The 18070-nt window shown below is 40.3% G+C and overlaps 1 protein-coding gene across 1 annotated transcript; it reads right to left on the reverse strand.

Moving 5' to 3' along the window:
* Positions 1–1791: 1791 nt before the first annotated feature.
* Positions 1792–16263, reverse strand: cndp1 (carnosine dipeptidase 1). The gene is made up of 12 exons (XM_061049581.1): positions 16110–16263; positions 14588–14698; positions 12233–12376; positions 9839–10001; positions 9366–9454; positions 8519–8716; positions 8333–8417; positions 6040–6200; positions 5779–5943; positions 5531–5672; positions 4793–4940; positions 1792–2215 (listed from the first exon to the last, which is right to left on the reverse strand). The coding sequence occupies exons 1-12, from the start codon at positions 16182–16184 to the stop codon at positions 2137–2139; spliced, it is 1560 nt and encodes a 519-aa protein (XP_060905564.1). The 5' UTR covers positions 16185–16263; the 3' UTR covers positions 1792–2136.
* Positions 16264–18070: the final 1807 nt, after the last annotated feature.

The raw sequence follows: 18070 nt of genomic DNA on the forward strand, positions 1-18070 counted from the left end.
GAGAGTGAGGGTGAGGGTGGGGAGGGTCAGCTGGTGTTGTGAATCAGGCCGCTGAAGTGTCAGACACGGCTTCTTCACAACACCAGGGTTCCTCCACACCGCTGCCTGCTGGGATACGCCTCACACCCTGCGCGATAACAGAAACGTCTCTCTAATACCGTGGAGATTAAATCATAAAAGACGGGAACATCGAATTAATGCTTAAGTGGAAAGTGTAGCTGTAATGACACCAGAAATCATCTCATAATGTTTTTTTCATTACAGGAAGTGGTCACTATCTTTGTATTAAAAATGCAGCTAAAAGAGTCCTGATGAAAACTAAAACATATGACCACAATACTCCAGATGTAAAACCCTTACATAGATGATTTCCAAATGTCTCTCCTTGACTATAAGTCTCTCAGTGGCTTTGTGCCCCAAAACATTTCTGACATGCTTGTGACAAAGGACCGAGGAGCAGCACAGACCGTGAATAATCTCTGAGAAGATTTCAGACTAGAGCTGACTCTAAACACTTTCCTTCTTTTGCCCTGCACACCACACCTTTAAATGTTATTTTAAAACTCTATTTCTACTCTTAAACTTATGTTTATTATATTTAAACTGTAAGTTAATTATTTTTAAATAATGCACCTCTTGTCTGAACTTGTTTAATTGTAAAAAAAAAAAAAAAAAGCCATTTTAATGAAAATTAAATCTTTGACTCCTGCTCTTTTGTATTGTATTCGGTGTCTTTGTTTTATCAAACATAATTATGAATGTGCTAAACAAATAATAATGCCTTTTCCTTCCTTGTTTTCTTACGAGTCTGTAAAAATCTATTATTTATGCATACACACGAGGGCTGTCAAAACGCATATCATTTTAAAATACTCTAAAATTCACAAGTTGATCACCATTTATCTCAAGTTTGAAATTCCTTTATTTTGCATTAAAAAAAAATATAAAATTTTTGGTACTTTCTTAGGCTGAGAGTTCTTCACCCGCTGTAAGCACCTTCTGGTAGATCGAAGGTTACGACCTTAACTTAACTACGGAAAAGGAACACGTTAAGGATCAAAAACTGAACGAGAACAGCTCAAAGGAACGGCTAAAGAAGTGAAATGTGTGATGTCATGACGTGGATATCACTTTTAACTCATCATCTGAGTTGTCGGAGAGTTTTTTTTTTTTTAAAGTGACATGAGACGTTCAAAGACGCTTTTCCATCATTGTGACTACAGGGAGACACTGAGGAGGCTAATCTACGGTGCGCCTTAAGGGACAAAATAGCATGTAAATAATCGTAATTAATATTTGTGTTTGTGTGTGATTTGTCTTTGACCTTTTTGGTTGAATAAAAAAAACAAATAAAAGAATGCATCATACATTTTTGTGCCAATTGTGTCACTGACTGTCACGCTCATAAAAGTATCTTGTATCCACAGTAAACGCCATGTTTAAGTCTTTAGTTTGCTTGTCTCTGTCGGAGCCAGCAGGCCTGAACAGCCTGATCAGTTTGCGGCTAACGGAGGAACACCAACGTGGTGCGCTGAAGAAGTACGGAAATGGAGCAGCTTGGTGACCGTTCAGTGAAACTCAAAGTGCTGCAACGCCAGCGGTCAAATATTGCAATCACCATTTCCATCATCATCATCATTTCCTGTTAGTGAACAGCAGCTGTTACATATGATAAAACACTACATGTACCATGTGGAAATGCACACAGTTCTCAGCTTCTGTAGGCTACATTGTGCTTCTGAATGAACGCCCAGGATTTGACTCTTACATAATAAAAAAAGTACACACTGGTTGCATTGTAGAGCTTTTACTACATGACACACACACACACACACATACACACACACACACACACTCAGTACAGTCTGACATTATACAGAGCATAAAGGTATGCACACAGAGAGATAACTTCAGAGAGTGCCATGACAGTCACTCAAAATGATAGATAGATAGATAGATAGATAGATAGATAGATAGATAGATAGATAGGAAGGAATGGAGGAGGTGCTGCTTGAGGTGCAGATAAATAAACGTTTGGTGAGATATAAAGAAAGAAAGATGAAAGATGAGAAATTCCTTAAAAACCAGGCTTGTGTCAGATCCCTGGAGCTGGAACGCTGAGGAGGTCATTTCACATTACACACTGGTCTTCTGAATCTTGGACACCTCATTCAGGTAGGCGATGAATAACTTGGTTCCCTCAATATAGTTGTACCTGCAGGAAGAAAGGTCACAGTGAGAGAAGAATGGAGGAGAAATCGAAACACCACACAAAACAAAACGTGTAGTGTGCTGTATATGTTTACAGATAATGTCCTCAACAGCATTTTAGTCCCCCTTATGACGGAGACATTTACGCAATGCCCGCATGATTTTGAAAGCAGCATTCCCTCAGTGCTCCGTCTGCACCCCCTCCCCTCTGTGCTCCCTCAAAAGCCACGCCCTTCACGTTATGAATCAAAGTTATAAAATCGATTCATAACTTCCAAAAATCAATTTATATATTTATTTATTTTTTTTGGGGGGGGGGGGGGCTAATCAGTCGCTCCCTGCTAAGTGCTAATGCTAGCTCTTTAACTCAGTAGAATGCCAAATAGAGCAACAAGAACTTCAGCTATTCTCACAGATGACTGGAGTAGATCAGGAAGTATGTTCTCATTCAAAAATAGACTTTGACTCATGAATCCAGAATAGTTTTGAATCAAAAATCAATCCTCAATCGAATAGTCAGACAACCAAAGATTCCCAGCCCAGCTGCTACAGATGACGGATTTTCTTTTTTTTTTCAGAGCACATTCATTATTCATTTCTGTCAGGACCTAAAGACAATTTCAACCGAAATCCTAAAAAGTGTATCCGGAGAGAAAATTACCAAAACTTCCTTTAAACGTTGTATTTCTTACTTCTATTGCTTCCTACATGAGCAGTAGGCGAGCTATGAATTGAGTAGTTTCGGCGTCCGATTGCATTATCAGCCCTTCATAAAGCTGCTGTTTTGATCAGGTACTTTAGTCCTCTTAAGTGTGCTCCTGTTTACACCAGCACACACACAAACACACACACACACACACACACAAACACACACCAAGAGTCTGACTCACAAAAGGATTGTGCAGCTTTTGCGACCGCCAAACCTTCAGAAATGATTCAAGAAGACACCGTCTAGTTCACAGATCACACGCAAAGGATTAAATGCTCCTCTAATTGGTTGCAGAGCAAGCTGTCTCTCTGTGTGCCGCTGTTGTTTAAAAACATTTTTAATAAGCCATTATGCATTCATTTCTGGGAATAATGTGACCCTTTCTATGCAAATGAGACACTTAGCTAAAAAAAAACCAAACAAATTGACTAAAGCAGGCGCTAATAGTTAAAGTGAAAGTATTACTGTGTGCTAGAGATGACGGTAACTGAGGCAAAGTGTTTATAAGAGATGTCACGCACAAACTTTCAAGGGAAGAGGACAAACATTCAGCCTCTATTCGACCTAAAAATGAATGATCTGTAAATACAGATTTTTAAAATCTCCTTTTGACAGCACTATTTTTTTTATTAGAAAAATGAATTAGAACAGTTGTGAACTGTCAGCAGGCTCAAGCCCTGCACGTATACACACTCCTCATCAGATGCAAAACAAGAAGAGCAAGCTGCACAGAACGCGACAGCTACTGTACACGGGTGTGTTTGCACCTGAATATCATTAGTGCAGAAGCTTTGTGAATTGGCCTCAATACAGTCTAAGTGACTTCATAAATGTCATTTCTTTCAGGCTTTTTCAGGCTTTTTAGTATCGGCAGGAATTAGTTCTGACCATATATTGTGAATGTTAATGGATGAAGCATTATGATGTCATCCATCTGTTCCTGCAGGGGGCTCCGGAGGCTCGTCTGCAGCAGCCGCCATGTTGGAAATCCTGTCTCAGTTTAACTTTCAGTCAACCTAACGACAGGCTGAGAGCTGGAGCTGAGGCGGGTTTTAAGCCTCCTGACAAACCGTGACATCGCGCCCACCCGTCAATCAAGTCAGCTACGCGCCTAACTATGGATAACACGTATCTTTTATAAAATCAAAACGGAGCCATGTACCCCTCGTATAGTGTGTGCCAGTGATGACAATAACTAATCAGATCTGTTTAGTTTTTTGTACCAGCTGTAAACATGTTTATTTATGTTGTAAAAAACGGCTTTTTAGCCTGTGGTGTGTGTATGTGACCTTCAGGGCTAACTTCAAGCGGACACTCGACAAACTGCAGGACATTGCACTTCTACATTGGACTCATTTTTTAAGACCGGAGGTTGCGGCTCGGTTCTTTTTTTTTGTTTCAAAATATACAAGTAAGGACATGCTTTAAGAAATCTACTTTTTATACTTTGCAGCTTCTACAAAAATATTTAATAAACAGTGGACCAGCATGTCTTCATTTGAGGTGATGGTCAGATAAGGTGACTGGAGCTGTTGAGCTTTGTTCCATTCAATTCTTTTCTTTGTCCATGTCCTTTGTTTCTTGTGTTTCTGGGTGTATACATTCCAATAAGCAGTGAAGTGTTTCTACTCTGCTCTGCTCTTTGTTTTAATCGTTCCTATAAGCGGTGCAAAATTAAAGGCAGTTTCTCATGTTTTGTTGTTGTTGTTTCTGTTGCCATGGTTAATGTTTAAGCTTTAGCCGGATTAAGTCCATTGCATCCTCATTATCTTGCACTCATACGGTTTCTCTGCGTCCTGTGTTCCACTGAACATTTCAACAGACCTAACGACAAATCGGACGTCGTGGAGTTTTAAAACTGTGGAGACTAACCTGCTCATTTTCTCGTTCTGAGAGTGCAGCCCGTCGTCGAAGCCTCCGATGGGCATCATGATGATGCTCTTCCCCGTCACATCCTGGAAGGTTTTGGCAATAGGGATGGTCCCGCCCTCACGGATCAGATCGGGTTCCATGTCAAAAACTAGAGGAGGGAGGACCTTCTTTTAACACGTCACGTTTCTAATCGCGAGAATGAAACAGCCGAGCACGTGGAATAATTATGTACCACGCGTGTCTCTTTCTGAAAGAGCTTCAGTTTGTGTTTGCATCAAACATTTTACGAATACATTTACAAAGCACTTCACGCAAAGATTAAAAAAAAGACCCATATCTATAAAGTGGCATAAAAGTTCAGCTAAAAAAGCGATGAAAAATGAGAAAATGTTTTTCACATCCTGATGCAGTCAGTGGCTAATGTGATAGAATAAGGGAGGAGATCTTGTGAATCACTGTGAGGCCCCAGTGGAGTCACGATGAAGTAATCATTTCATTGCATTGTTGTCATTGTGATTGTCTTGGAGGTGTGTCTCTAACCTGTGATCTCATCATTTACCTTTAGCTTACAGACACTTACAATCACTATGTCAGCTAAAATGTGTCACCCCACTTGACTGTCCGACGTGGATGCGGTCTCTTTAGCTTTGCTGCATCCTTCAAAGGTCAAACTGAAGACAGATGACGTCGCAGATAGTGACCGGTGTTCAACGTGAGCTGACGAGCGTGTGTCTGTACCTCTCCTAACAGCAACCTTCCCGGCCTCATAGAGAGCATGCTGCGGGTCCGCCAGCCAAGGCTTGGCCCCGATCACCATGGTGACTTTCAGCTTGTTAGGACTCTTCCTCTTGGCGAACACTGAATGAAGGTAGTCTGTTACCTGAAGCATCACAACAACAAGACACAAGAAGATAACATGATAAACCTCTCCTACAGTCCATGACTTTGGCTATAATGTCTAAGGAGCGTTCCCCCTCCGGTCTTACCTGTTTCTTGACCATGGCAGGGTCCATGTTGGGAACTTGTCTAATGGAGAACTTGGCGGTAACCTTAGCGGGGATGACAGTCTTGGTGCCGGGGTCGGAGAAAGCCCCCTCAATGCCGTGGATGGTGCAAGTGGGGTAGCGCCACAGGTGGGCCAATAAGTCAACCTGCAGGAAACAAACAGTGACAGTAAAGTGTCTTGTTGTGTCGGCATGCGGCCTTAAAGACGAGTTGTTGGAAAGCGTTTATGATTATTTTCCTACCTTGTTGGTGTACATGAGCTGGCTGACACCAATCTTGTTCTTGTAGTTTTCGACGTCGAACTCGATGTCCTGGTACATTTTCCACTCCTCGTCAGAGAGAGGGGCCACGGCCTCTCTGATCCCGGGAATCAGGATCTTACCACTGGGGTTGATCATTGTGTCTAAGGTAGGAAGTTACCGCACATGGATTTTAAATGGATAGAGTCAGATAGGATAGAGCTGCTGGAGATGGGAGGGATTCAGAGGTCTGTCTTAAACACATTGCACCCCTGAAGATTACAAAAAATTAAAAAATACTGACAGCCTTTCTCTGAAAACGCTTCCTGGGTCGCCTCAGGGAAGTTTTACGAGGGGGAGGCGAAACATGATGCAAAAAAGACGCAGCAGAAAATCCAAGATGGTTGACCGAGTCTGACACTATAATGACAGTTTTTAGCTCTGTAGGTCAATTCTACATGAGCATATTCAGCGAGTGAGTGGAAGAATAACATACATTGCTTCATTACACCCATAAAGATTGCACCGGTTACGCATTGGTCATAATGTGATATAAACGCCATTACCCCCCCTGCTTGCGCCCTCTTGGTGAATTTATTTTGAATATTATCCCTGTAAACAGTTCATCTTAAGAGGCTGGCATGAAAAAGTCCTCGCAAAGTCGGAGTGAAACATTTAGCCACACAGCGTTCACACATGCAGCTCACCCCCATAAATGTCGGGACAGTTTCACACTTTTTGAGTTTGTGTGAAAACACCGTTAAGGACACAATATCTGAAAGCAAACACAGGATGACATCTTGACCTTTGAAATTAACCGTGTATATCAATATCTAACTCCTGACATCTGTCCTTTCATCAGTAACAGTACGATATTGTGACTTTGTATACACAACAGCTCTCTTCAGCTACATCTACACTGCATCTATTGAAATATACTCAATGGACTTCTCAGCCATATTTGTCATAAACAATCACTGTATTGTGTAAAATGTTGATATTAGTAGTTAACTTCTAAGGTTGTCAGAGTACTGACACTTCAATACTTTTCAATACCACATGTTTAAAAGTGATACAATCTCTGTTATTTGAAAAAAATGACAGTACTGAAAAGTACCGAAGCTGTCAAACTAAACGACAAATCTTCAGTCATATTTACCACATCAAGCTGCTGCTGCAACGACAGACAGAACAGAGGTGACAACAACTAAAATACTGACATTTCTCAAGTCTTTTTGGCGTCTCATGAAGACGCAAAAGTTATGTTGACGTTTCAGAGGAACTGGCACATCTGCCCTCTGTCTAAATTGCAGAAATACTATGTGCAATGTATTTGTGCAATTTAGACATTGTGCAGGAGTTTGTCTGCCAGTTTTGGTGATTTAGAACTAACTTATTATTGGTGTATCATACTTGTGTTTGTGCTTGTGTTGTACTTACTCCCTGATGTATGTCGCGTTGGATAAAAGCATCTGCTAAGTGAATTGTAGAATCATACTTCTGGTTTTGTTGCCTTGGTATTGAAACAGGTGTTGTTTGATTGAAACCAGTATTGTAAGTTTAAAATTCCAGTATCCTGAATCCAACTACAAGCATTAAATGTAAGGGGATCATTAATCAAACATTAACAATAATGAAATCATGCAAAATGTCACAGATCTGAATCACTCGTAACAGAAAATGCCGATAAGATGCAAACCAATAAAGGTTGGAAACATAAGCAGAGCAAACAAGCAGCTGGCTGAAATGTAAACTGTTTGTTTTATTAGCTGATTGCACAGCCCCCTATGTCGATACTGTCCATTTACAACTCTGTTTTTGCACATTACATTTAATCTTTCATATTTTAGACTAGTAATGCTTAGTTAAATCCTGTTTGTATATGTGTATTCACATTCTTAGTTTTGATATTTTTTGTGCTTATTTACTTTGTATTTAATATTATATTGTGTTTAGATTTGCTAATATTGTGTTTTTTACTCATATTGTGTGTTTGGATAACCTGCTGCTGTAACGCCACAATTTCCCACTTTGGGATCAATAAAGTAATTCTATTCTATTCTTATTGATGTTTTTGTTTTTGTGTTATAACTATAGATCACTCAGACAATGACCTTCAACTGTAACACTCCCCTGCCTCGACTTATTTTCTCTCATGGAATATTTGACGTGGTTTATGATACACATGGAGATAGTTTGACTGGAATGCTATACTGTATATGTGGGTCCAAAAATATCTGTGTAAAGAAGTGAAAGGGACAAACATGTCAAATGTGTAAACTCTTTCCTAACTTACCCAGAATCCCGATGAGGTCAGTCATCGGTTCGATCACCGTGCCTCCATAAACACCAGAGTGTAAGTCCTGTTTAGGTCCTTCAACCTGCAAACACCAGAGGATACTTTCACCACCAAGGGAGAACAATCAGCCAGAACTTGAATCAGTTGTGGATTTTTTTTTTTCTGTGTGTATGCATGCACAACCTCGGCGAAGAAGTAGCAGTTTCCTCTGGTGCCGTAGGTGAGGGCGGGCCGTCTGCTGAGCCAGCCGCAGTCTGAGATGATGATGAAATCCACGTCGGAGAAGAAGGTATCCCTCTGGGCCAGGATCATGGCATCCAGACCGTTCGAGCCGGTCTCCTCCATGCCCTCGATGACATACTTCACATTCACCGGCAGCTCCTGGAGGACAAAAAGGGAGGCAGCTGACTGAGATGTGTTTGGTAGTGAGTAACAGCGACAGCAGGATGAGTCGGGACAGAGGAGAATCAAGTGACTTCTGACATGACAAGCATGCTAATTGCTCTGCGTGATGGTGCTGTAACAGGCTTTGCAACGCCTCAAACCATGAGCCATTAGCTGCGTGTGAAACAAAAGTCTGTCAACAAAGCGCATTTCCTTTCCCCCTTTAATGCATCCGGCATCTGGCTGAGGCCTTTGATGTGCACATTCAGCTGAGCATTACTTTCACAGTGGCGGCGAGGATGGAGGGAACAGACTGCTGCGGTGACTTTGCAGAAACAACAATGACTTTGTGAGTGAGTTTGGCTGAGGCTCAGCTTCACTCTTTTTCCCCGGCCCGAGGGTGTGCAGTTTTGTTTGTTTCGTTTTAATTCGCTGTAGCAGTCTGTCAGTCTACGTAGTGAGAGTTATCTTTTAGATTCATCTTAACTGTCTCTGTTTCCCTTCTTTAGATTTAAAATCGTTTGCAAATCATTTCAATAATCTGTACTTCACGTTGCCTTTGCAGCTCTCCTCCCCTTGTACATCAGATGTTATTCATCGAGTGCATGAACAGCCATTCAATATAAAAGTGGTATTATGAACTTACCATGTTGAGGGCCTGGTAAGCTCCCACAGCATGGATCCAGGCTAAGACCGGGGCCTTGTTGTCTGATGCTCCTCTTCCATAAAGGTTACCTTCAAGTACAGGAAACATTGTGACGGTTATGTTACAATGAAGATTGTTGGAAATGAAATGCCTGGGTAATAATTAGACAACTGAACTTGTGTTGTTTGAGTACTGAATGTCAAACCAAACAGTGGATTGAATGCAAAGGAGTTACCGGTTGATAATGTTATTTAAAAGTGTTCAATATGATATCAAACCCTGTCTGTGCATGCATATTTTTGCGCAAAAAAAACAACAATTTAGGTATGACTTGATCATAGACGTGGACATGTGTAAAATATGAACTTAGTTTCAGTGACGTCAAGCTCTGAATGTTTTGGGAGGCAGCTTTTGCTCAGCCCGTCTTCATATACGGCCTATGGGATCTGTGAGATATGGATTCATAATGTTACCATTGATGTCAGTCAGGTTGTAGGGATCCGTCGCCCAGCCATCCTCGAGCTTCGCTGGTTGGACGTCCACGTGACCGTACACACACACCGTGACTTTGCTCGGATCGTTGCCAAACTGAGCCGTCACCACTTTAGGCAAAGTTACCGTTTGCCCGTCAGGGAGCTGCAGACATTAAAGAAGAGTTCGTATCAGTTTGAGCTACCGCAGTATTACGTTCAGGGAAGACACAGCTGATATGACTTCAACCATTTCTTTGTGGACCATCATTTTGACTCCTTGAGTTTGGAGTTTGGACTGTAGCCATCTTGCTTTTTGGAGCCAGAGGTGATCATATTTTTCACGAGAGGGTGTACACATTTTTTAGACCTTGGAATGTCAAGTGAACTACTACTTACTACTTAACCACCCGTATATGTTATATTCTATACTCTTAGTGGGACCAGATCTTACCTGGGTCTCACCAGCCATGCCGGAGTTCAAACGTTTGAACATGATTTCTAATTAAGGTCCTCCTGTTAGCTGTAGCATTAGCTGCACGTAACGCTCGGTTCTAGCCCCCCTCGAAAAAAATTTGCCAGTGTGACGTCTCGTCAGTGTGAGATCACTGATCTAAGCCCATTGGCTCGTTGTGGCAAGCCCTGCAGCTCATGTTGCATGCCCGTTAACTTCTGTAGCACGCCCACGATATGCCGTAGCCTGCGGTAGCACAGTAGAGCTAAGGTGCTAATGTTTATGCTCCCCTCGGAGCCAAAGTGGCTGCATTCCCAATGTGGTAAAAGGGGCGTGACATTTCCGAGAACCGTGCTGGGTGACTGACCAATTGCGGCAGAGCCGACAGGCTGACCAATCAGATCAGACTTGGCACACGTTGGGTCTCTGAACGTGGGCACTTCAGAGCCTTAGAGAGAGAGTCAGAAGAGAGCCGGTGCGTGGAGCGGCAGTACATGAAAACAGACACTTTTTTTATAACTTTATCTATTGTGAACATACTTTAGTAGGTACATAGATTAAATATACAAACTCCAAAAAGGGCAGAATATGACGTCCTCCTTTACAGGTTGTCATGACCATTTTTTAAATTTGGTATAACTTTTAGGGATGAGTAGTAGCAGAAAGTTTTACCTGTTTTCATGTTTGTAATGCGTTTTAAGATTTAATAAGATTGCAGCCCTTTCAAATGTTTTGTGACTTTGTTTTGTTACTCCTGATTTTGTTTCCCACAAGTGGAGCTGGAGATACTCCCTTCTGTTCATTAATAACCATTTGTACACCATAATGAACTGGTGTGTTAGCTGACATTTTCACCCCATGACGCCCCTGGTATGATTTTACACTAGCTGTAAGATTAAGGGTGAAGGCTTAAGTTAGAAGATAATCATAATTCTTTGTCATACCTAAAATACATTTTCATTGGTCTTTGTTGGTCAGCAGCATGGAAGTTATTTTCAGCCGTTACTCGGTTGAGAAACAATGATGCACTAGAGGCATCACCGTAACGACCACCAAATAAAGAGAAATGCTTTTTACTGATTGGTCACATGAAGTGAAAACTTCACTTTTGCATGTTTAATTTGTTCTGTGTGTGTTCAGGTTCCACTGGTTGTCCTCGGGTTATGACGGGCTGTGATGAATTTCGCAGCTATAATTTCACAATTTGGTTTTTCTCCCAGCAGATGCGGGAGTTTTTGTGTGTGTGTTGTGTGTTCAAAATCAGGGAATGCATGTGTTATCTAGGGGAAGTATTCCTCCCTCACAGCCTGATATTTACTCTACAAGTAGAAATGAACATTGATTCCATTTAACCCAAACCCAACTGTAACATCTGTAAATTGACAAGTTATGGTTTAGAGTCACATTCAATCTGGGTGTATTTTTCCAAATAAAATATGTATTTCATTATCATCAGAATATGAACCATTATAACAGCCACAATCTTCAGAAAGCAGAGGTTTAGAGATGTTTTGCAGCTCTTGTTTTCTAAAACAAACACTGTAAATATGTGTCAGAGGGTCGTTAGCTATTGTTTTTTTACTGTACCAGACAGGAGGACACAGAGAAAGATCAAACTATATTGGTCCTAATTACTGGTGAAAAGTTGGGTTTGTTGACCTGTAGTCCGACCTCAAACCCGGTATATGTTTAATGAGTTTGGGAAGACGCTTTGATGCGTCTCAGTCAGTAATGAGGAGGATTTAGTCCAGTCTGCTCTGCTGCCTATTTGATGTTTCCGATGAGCCGCCTTGTCTGTATAGATACACAATTTCTACCAGCCAATTTGGGTTTATTACTTTTATTAAGTATGTTAGTTTGTCATTGTTTAACAACGGTAAGGAGGGGCCCCTGTGCTGCGGGGGGGGGGGGGGGGGGGGGGGTAGGGCAGCTCTCTCACTCACTTCTTGTTCTCCAATGTCCACCAGCTCTACAGTCCCTCCCATCAGCCTCAGCTTCTGAGCCGTCATCTCCATCATGCGGTGCAGGTCTGGTCTCTTCTGGACGTTGCTGGAGTCGCTTTCAATTGCCACCCAGTCCCGCAAAGCCTGAAACACACACATACACACACACACACACACACACACACACGCACAAAACATTCAAAACGATGTCACTGCATTTCACTCAGTAGCCTGTATCTATTATCTCAGTAAACATTGCCACTCTCATGCAGAGCTGCACACTCTCCATGGCCCAAAGTCAAAGAAGGAAAACAAGAAGAAAGGTGTTGGGTCGGGGCGGTGTATCCTAGTGGTTGGTGCGCGCGCCCCATGTGAGGATGTAGTCCTCTGGGTGGGCGACCCGGGTTCAAATCCAACTTGTGGCTCCTCTCCTGCATGTCATTACCCACTCTCTCTCTCTCCCTGGTTTCTAACTCTATCCACTGTCCTGTCTCTAAAATAAGGCATTAAAAGTCCAAAAATAAACCTTTAAAAAAAGAAGAAAAGTGTTGGGTCAAAGTATTATTAAATGCCTTAAATAAGAGAAATGTAATGGGTTTTTTTTGTTTGTTTTTTGTACAATGATGGAATCTTTTTCTTACCTAACAGTTTATATTTTTAAGCATTTCATGTGTTTAAAGCGTCTTTGTCCTAATCAGACTTTATTTTATTACTGAGATTGTATTATAGCATATACCTGAATGTTTTATTAGAATAAGCAACATTATGAAGCTGCCTGATCAGCTAAAAACTAAACTTGTGAAATCCAGAATTACATATTTTTAGATTTGTTTCCTCTTTACAGAACACCAATGAAACAAAGTCAACACATTTTTTATATTGAGGAATACACAGACGTGCCATTTACTCTGTTCTTTTTTTGTATCTGAAATTAATTTATTGGTTAATGCAGGACAATCTTCAGTGCAAGTGAATTCATCCGGCATGATTTTATTTTTACGTTTTATATTTTTTTAAATCTGAAGTGCATGGTAGAAAGCTTTATTTATATTCAAATCATATATCATTCTTTTTACTTTGCTTGTAAACAGACATTTCTCAGTCACAGCTTAATCTCAGTCCAGCTGCACTAGTTCTGGGTTTAGTGGTTGTTGTTGTTTTTTTACAGTGGATATATTTTTTAATACTTTTAAATCCTTTATTTTCTGTTGGCAGAATATGTATTGCTTTCGTTAAAATGCATTTAGTTTTTCTTGATTTTTCTTTTAGAGCTACATTTCACAGGTATACTTGCTCTTCATCGAAAGTGCGCTTGTTTTGCTGCCACCTTTTGGTTAAGAGAGGTATTTCTCCCTGTTAAGATCTGACACTGATCTCTGATGACTCCTCCATATGGAGTTAGATCAGTCTCAGTATTCACAAATGCACACAGAAGGATTCACAAATGTATTTCAATGCACACACAAATATATTTAATTCTATATAAATGTAAAACAAATCCACAAATAAAAAAATAAGATTCACAAATGTATTTCTGATTCACACACAAATATTTATAGTTTTGTATATATATAATAGAAATCCACAAATTTATAATATACATTAATATTTAAAAAACACATTTGTATCTTGTTACATTTATATATAAAGTGTTCAGTCTGCATTTACAAACTGTTTGTCATTTGTGAACCTCACTGCATTTGTGTGTGGGACTTTTGAGATTCCCCTGCCGTGGTTAGATTCACAAATGCATTTTACATTTATATAGAATTAAATATATTTGTGTGTGTATTGAAATACATTTGTGAATCCTTCTGTGTGCATTTGTGAATATTGAGACTGATCTAACTCCATACCTCAAAAGTTAAGAAAACTATTGTGAACATGAAAGTTAAAATTGGTCAGAGACCTTTTTGGTCATTTTAGCATGTTGGTAATTTAGGAACTTTGTGGATGTGTCATATTTAAAGTGTGTTTTCGTACATCTTTGCTGATTTTCTTCATTATCTACTCGTATTGATCAGACGGGCAGTTGTAGGTGAGTGCTTGTATTTTTTTTTGTGTTTTTGTGTTGCAGGTTCTTATCAGCCACAGCTCCCAGTGACTAAAGTACAATAACCATCAAGAATTCAGAGTGACACTGGGATGTGTAATGGATATAGTTGGAATCATGAAGTAATATATTTAAAACAAAACAGGAGGTTTAACAGAAGGATGACTCTGTAGGACTTGTGTTAAAGATTTTTTTTTAAACTGACAAGAACAAAAAAAAAACAGGTTTCAGTATCTAGCTGTTTGAATTTAGCGCTTTGATTTGGAACACTTTTGCCAAAGAAAGCAGAAGCTATATCTTACCTCCACATATTCTTCTTGGTGGCTGTCAATATACCGTGCCAGCTCTGTGTACTGGAAAGCATGGACAGTAGAAACCACCAGCAGGATGACGGGCACAACTGGAAGATTCATCTGTTGGGAGAGTCACAATCATTGATACAGCAGATTGCTTTTTAAAGGTCACCACTTTATCACAGTTTATTCATCAGTTAGTTTGACGGAGTAATCCGATTGGACAAGAGGCATTCACTCGACGCTGGCTGATTTGATCTGTGTCCATATCTTCAGGGTTAGCGTCCTTCAGCCTTTGGATCCAGTGTAGAGACTGCTCAGGCCAAACTGAAAAGAGAGTCACCCAGTGTTTCCATCCTGATCCTATCATTACTAAGGGCAACTCCTGTCGCCTAGCAACCTAAACCACTGCACTACAACTAAAACCATCACTGACACTACGTCACTTAACCTATTATTTTAAGGATCATTTAAAGTTTCCAGTTTTTAACATTTGTACTGCTACATTTTTGACTGAGTTGAATCAAACTTGTAACAGTCTACCGTCCGGCATTTCATTTAAATTGTCGCACAATGAATCTGAGGATGTGTTTGGTTCTTGATGCATCCTTTGGGGCTACGGGAAAAGAAGCATCCACCAGTATTTACTAATCCATTGATACACATTCACAAGCCGCCGACGAGGCTGCAGGTAGCAGGTTGGATTAAGTGTCTTGCCCAAGGACACATCGGACATGTGGCTGCAGGAGCTTGGGATCAAAACCCCCGACCTTCTGGTTGAGAGACGACCGACTCTACCTCTGAGCCACAGCCGCCCATCACAGCAGGGGGTCTTTGTCTTGATGGGATTAAGCTGGTCACAAGTGCCACTAAAGAATGATTGCATGATACATTCATTGTAGGTCTGCATATAAATGCACAATGTGGTGCTAAAACATGTAGACGCACAAAGTGTACGAGAGTTCAGGAAAAATGTGTTTCCCGCCATCAACTAGACAGAGACCCAACAGAAAGTCAAAGTTGTCTTTAATTCACCGGCTCTGATGTAAATATTGTATATTTCCCCTCCCCTGCCTTTAGGTTTTCAATTGAGTTTTTTTGGATTGATCAAATTTAAAAGATTACAACAACCTTCAGTCCAAGCTTTAACCCTAACTCTTGTTTTTGTTTCACACTTTCCACACTTTACAGTCTGAAGATAGTCAGTCTGTAAAGTAGATGATAAAGAGAGCAGTAATTCCTCTCTACTGAGGACCTGAGAGAAAACATTCTTTGACATTTTTCATCAGTTCAAAAAGCTTTAACAAAAAAAATTGGTTATCAAAAACCTGCCAATAATTTTGCTGACGGTGCATCCCTCAACTGTTGCAGCGACAGTCCAAACAGCAGTCGCACAGTAAAGATAAAGTTGTATTAGAATAATGTATTAGCTGATGATTCATAGAAAAAGTTAGTACAGCGGTAATGTAAAAGAAAAAAATCAAGTGTGATCATCTATAATTTGAGAAAGTTCATGTAAACTCTGTCTTACCTTTTCTGTGCTGGAGCTGTGTGTGACAGTCTCCTCAGGCAGCCAGACTGTGGCCCCGCATTGCTGCAGGGACATTTATACCCCCGACTTATATCACAATCCTACTCAGCCCTGGGGGTCACACAGTCAAACATTTCCTGACACGGTGCCAAGACGGCTGACAAATTAAATGATTTTTTTTGCTGACAAGGCACAAGAATTACACTCAGTTTATTGATCCCGCTCCAAGAATGCACACCAGGGTCCAGCAGGAACAAAAGCAGCATGCTGGAATGAACAAAAAAAAAAATCCCTCATGTTTGTGTTTTTGAATCTCTAGGCGAACCCTGCCTACACAAGAGTGCAGCAGATTATCTTTTTTCCATATTAGGAAAGGTGTCCCGTCGTGCAGAATCTAATATTGAGCTACTTGTAACCCCCTTGACATGCGGCTATATTAGATTATTACCCTTTGACAGGTTTGTTTGAAAATATTTAATCCCATCACCTCTTCAAGTTGATTGGATAAATTGTCCCCGGTCAAATCTTCCTGTCTCTTACTGTGTGTCCCAGTGGGAGACAGGATAAGAGCCTGTGGATTTGTCACACACATAATAATCAAACTTACAGGAGGTCAAAAAACCAAAGTCCTAATTCTTTCTACAGATGTGCATGTTTACGGGTTGTAGCATGCACCGTACCACTCTGAAAGACTTCCACTTATTTCATGAAAACAGACGGAAACCAACGACTTCCAGCAGCTCAGCTGGACGTTTTTATAAAAGCACAGACGATCACTAAATATGTGCAATATTGTCTTACCAGAAGCATTTATTAAAGTTAACTCAAATAGAAAAGCATATTTAAGTTAACATTATGAAAGTCATTTTATTTAATCATTTAGGTGAATTCAACTTTAGATTAAGTATTTTCAAATAAAGACTTCTGCTTAGAGGAATTTCATTGTGATCAAAAGATTGTTTAACTTAAGGATTTAAGTACAAAACACTTGATTTCAAGATTAACTCTTAAATGTAATCACAAATGTATCTTGTCTTTATTCATTTCATTTAACTTTTTTAAGGAGGTGTTTCGCACATCCAACTATCTTGTATAGGGCAAAAAAAAACAATTACTTGAAAAGGAAAAATCCTGCACACTAATCTTGCTAAGTATCACCAATTTATTAGAAAGATCACAATGTAGTGTGCAGGATTTTTTCTTCAAGCTTAAAAGAGTCTGAATCCGAAACTGCCAGCAGAACGAGCTCTGATCTGAAAACTAGGAGCGTCTTGTCAGCTAGGTGGGTGAATCCAAACTTGCTTTGAGTAGATATTGACAGTGGGCCGTTGTCAGGCTTTGTTTGGACTGAGCACTTAAGTTTCGTTCTCACTTTCAGTCCTAAGACGCAGACTAGACTCTTCTCCTCTGTCGCCCCCCGGTGGTGGAATAAACTTCCAAACTCCATGTGATCTGCAGAGTCCCTCTGCACCTTTAAGAAAAAGCTAAAGACCCAGCTCTTTCATGAATACCTACTAACTTAATGATGATGGTCTCCATATTATTGATGATGATGATGGTTGTGAAGATGGTTTTTGTTTGATAACGACGACTTATAAGATGGTTTCTATACTGATTAGAGCTCTCAAGAACTGCCCTCAATGTTGTGCTTTGCCTCTGGTCACTTCCTGTCAGCACCTGTGTGTCCAATCAGACTCAAAGCTGATCGTTTGCTCTTACTGACATTGTTCCCTTTTTTTTCTAGATCCTTGCTTGTGTTGTTCTTACTCTCCGATGTACGTCGCTTTGGATAAAAGCGTCTGATAAGTGAATCTTAGAAAAAGTTAAGTTAACTTAAAATTTTAAGGCAGCATGAACACTAACTTTTTTTTTTTAGTTATAACAACTATTTTGTTTTTACAGTGTGAGATAAAGAGAAGCGAGATCTTGAGAAAACAACCACAGTTCATGCGTTATCACCG

The sequence above is a fragment of the Labrus mixtus genome, chromosome 11 (genome assembly GCF_963584025.1).
Source record: "Labrus mixtus chromosome 11, fLabMix1.1, whole genome shotgun sequence".
Taxonomy (NCBI): domain Eukaryota; kingdom Metazoa; phylum Chordata; class Actinopteri; order Labriformes; family Labridae; genus Labrus; species Labrus mixtus.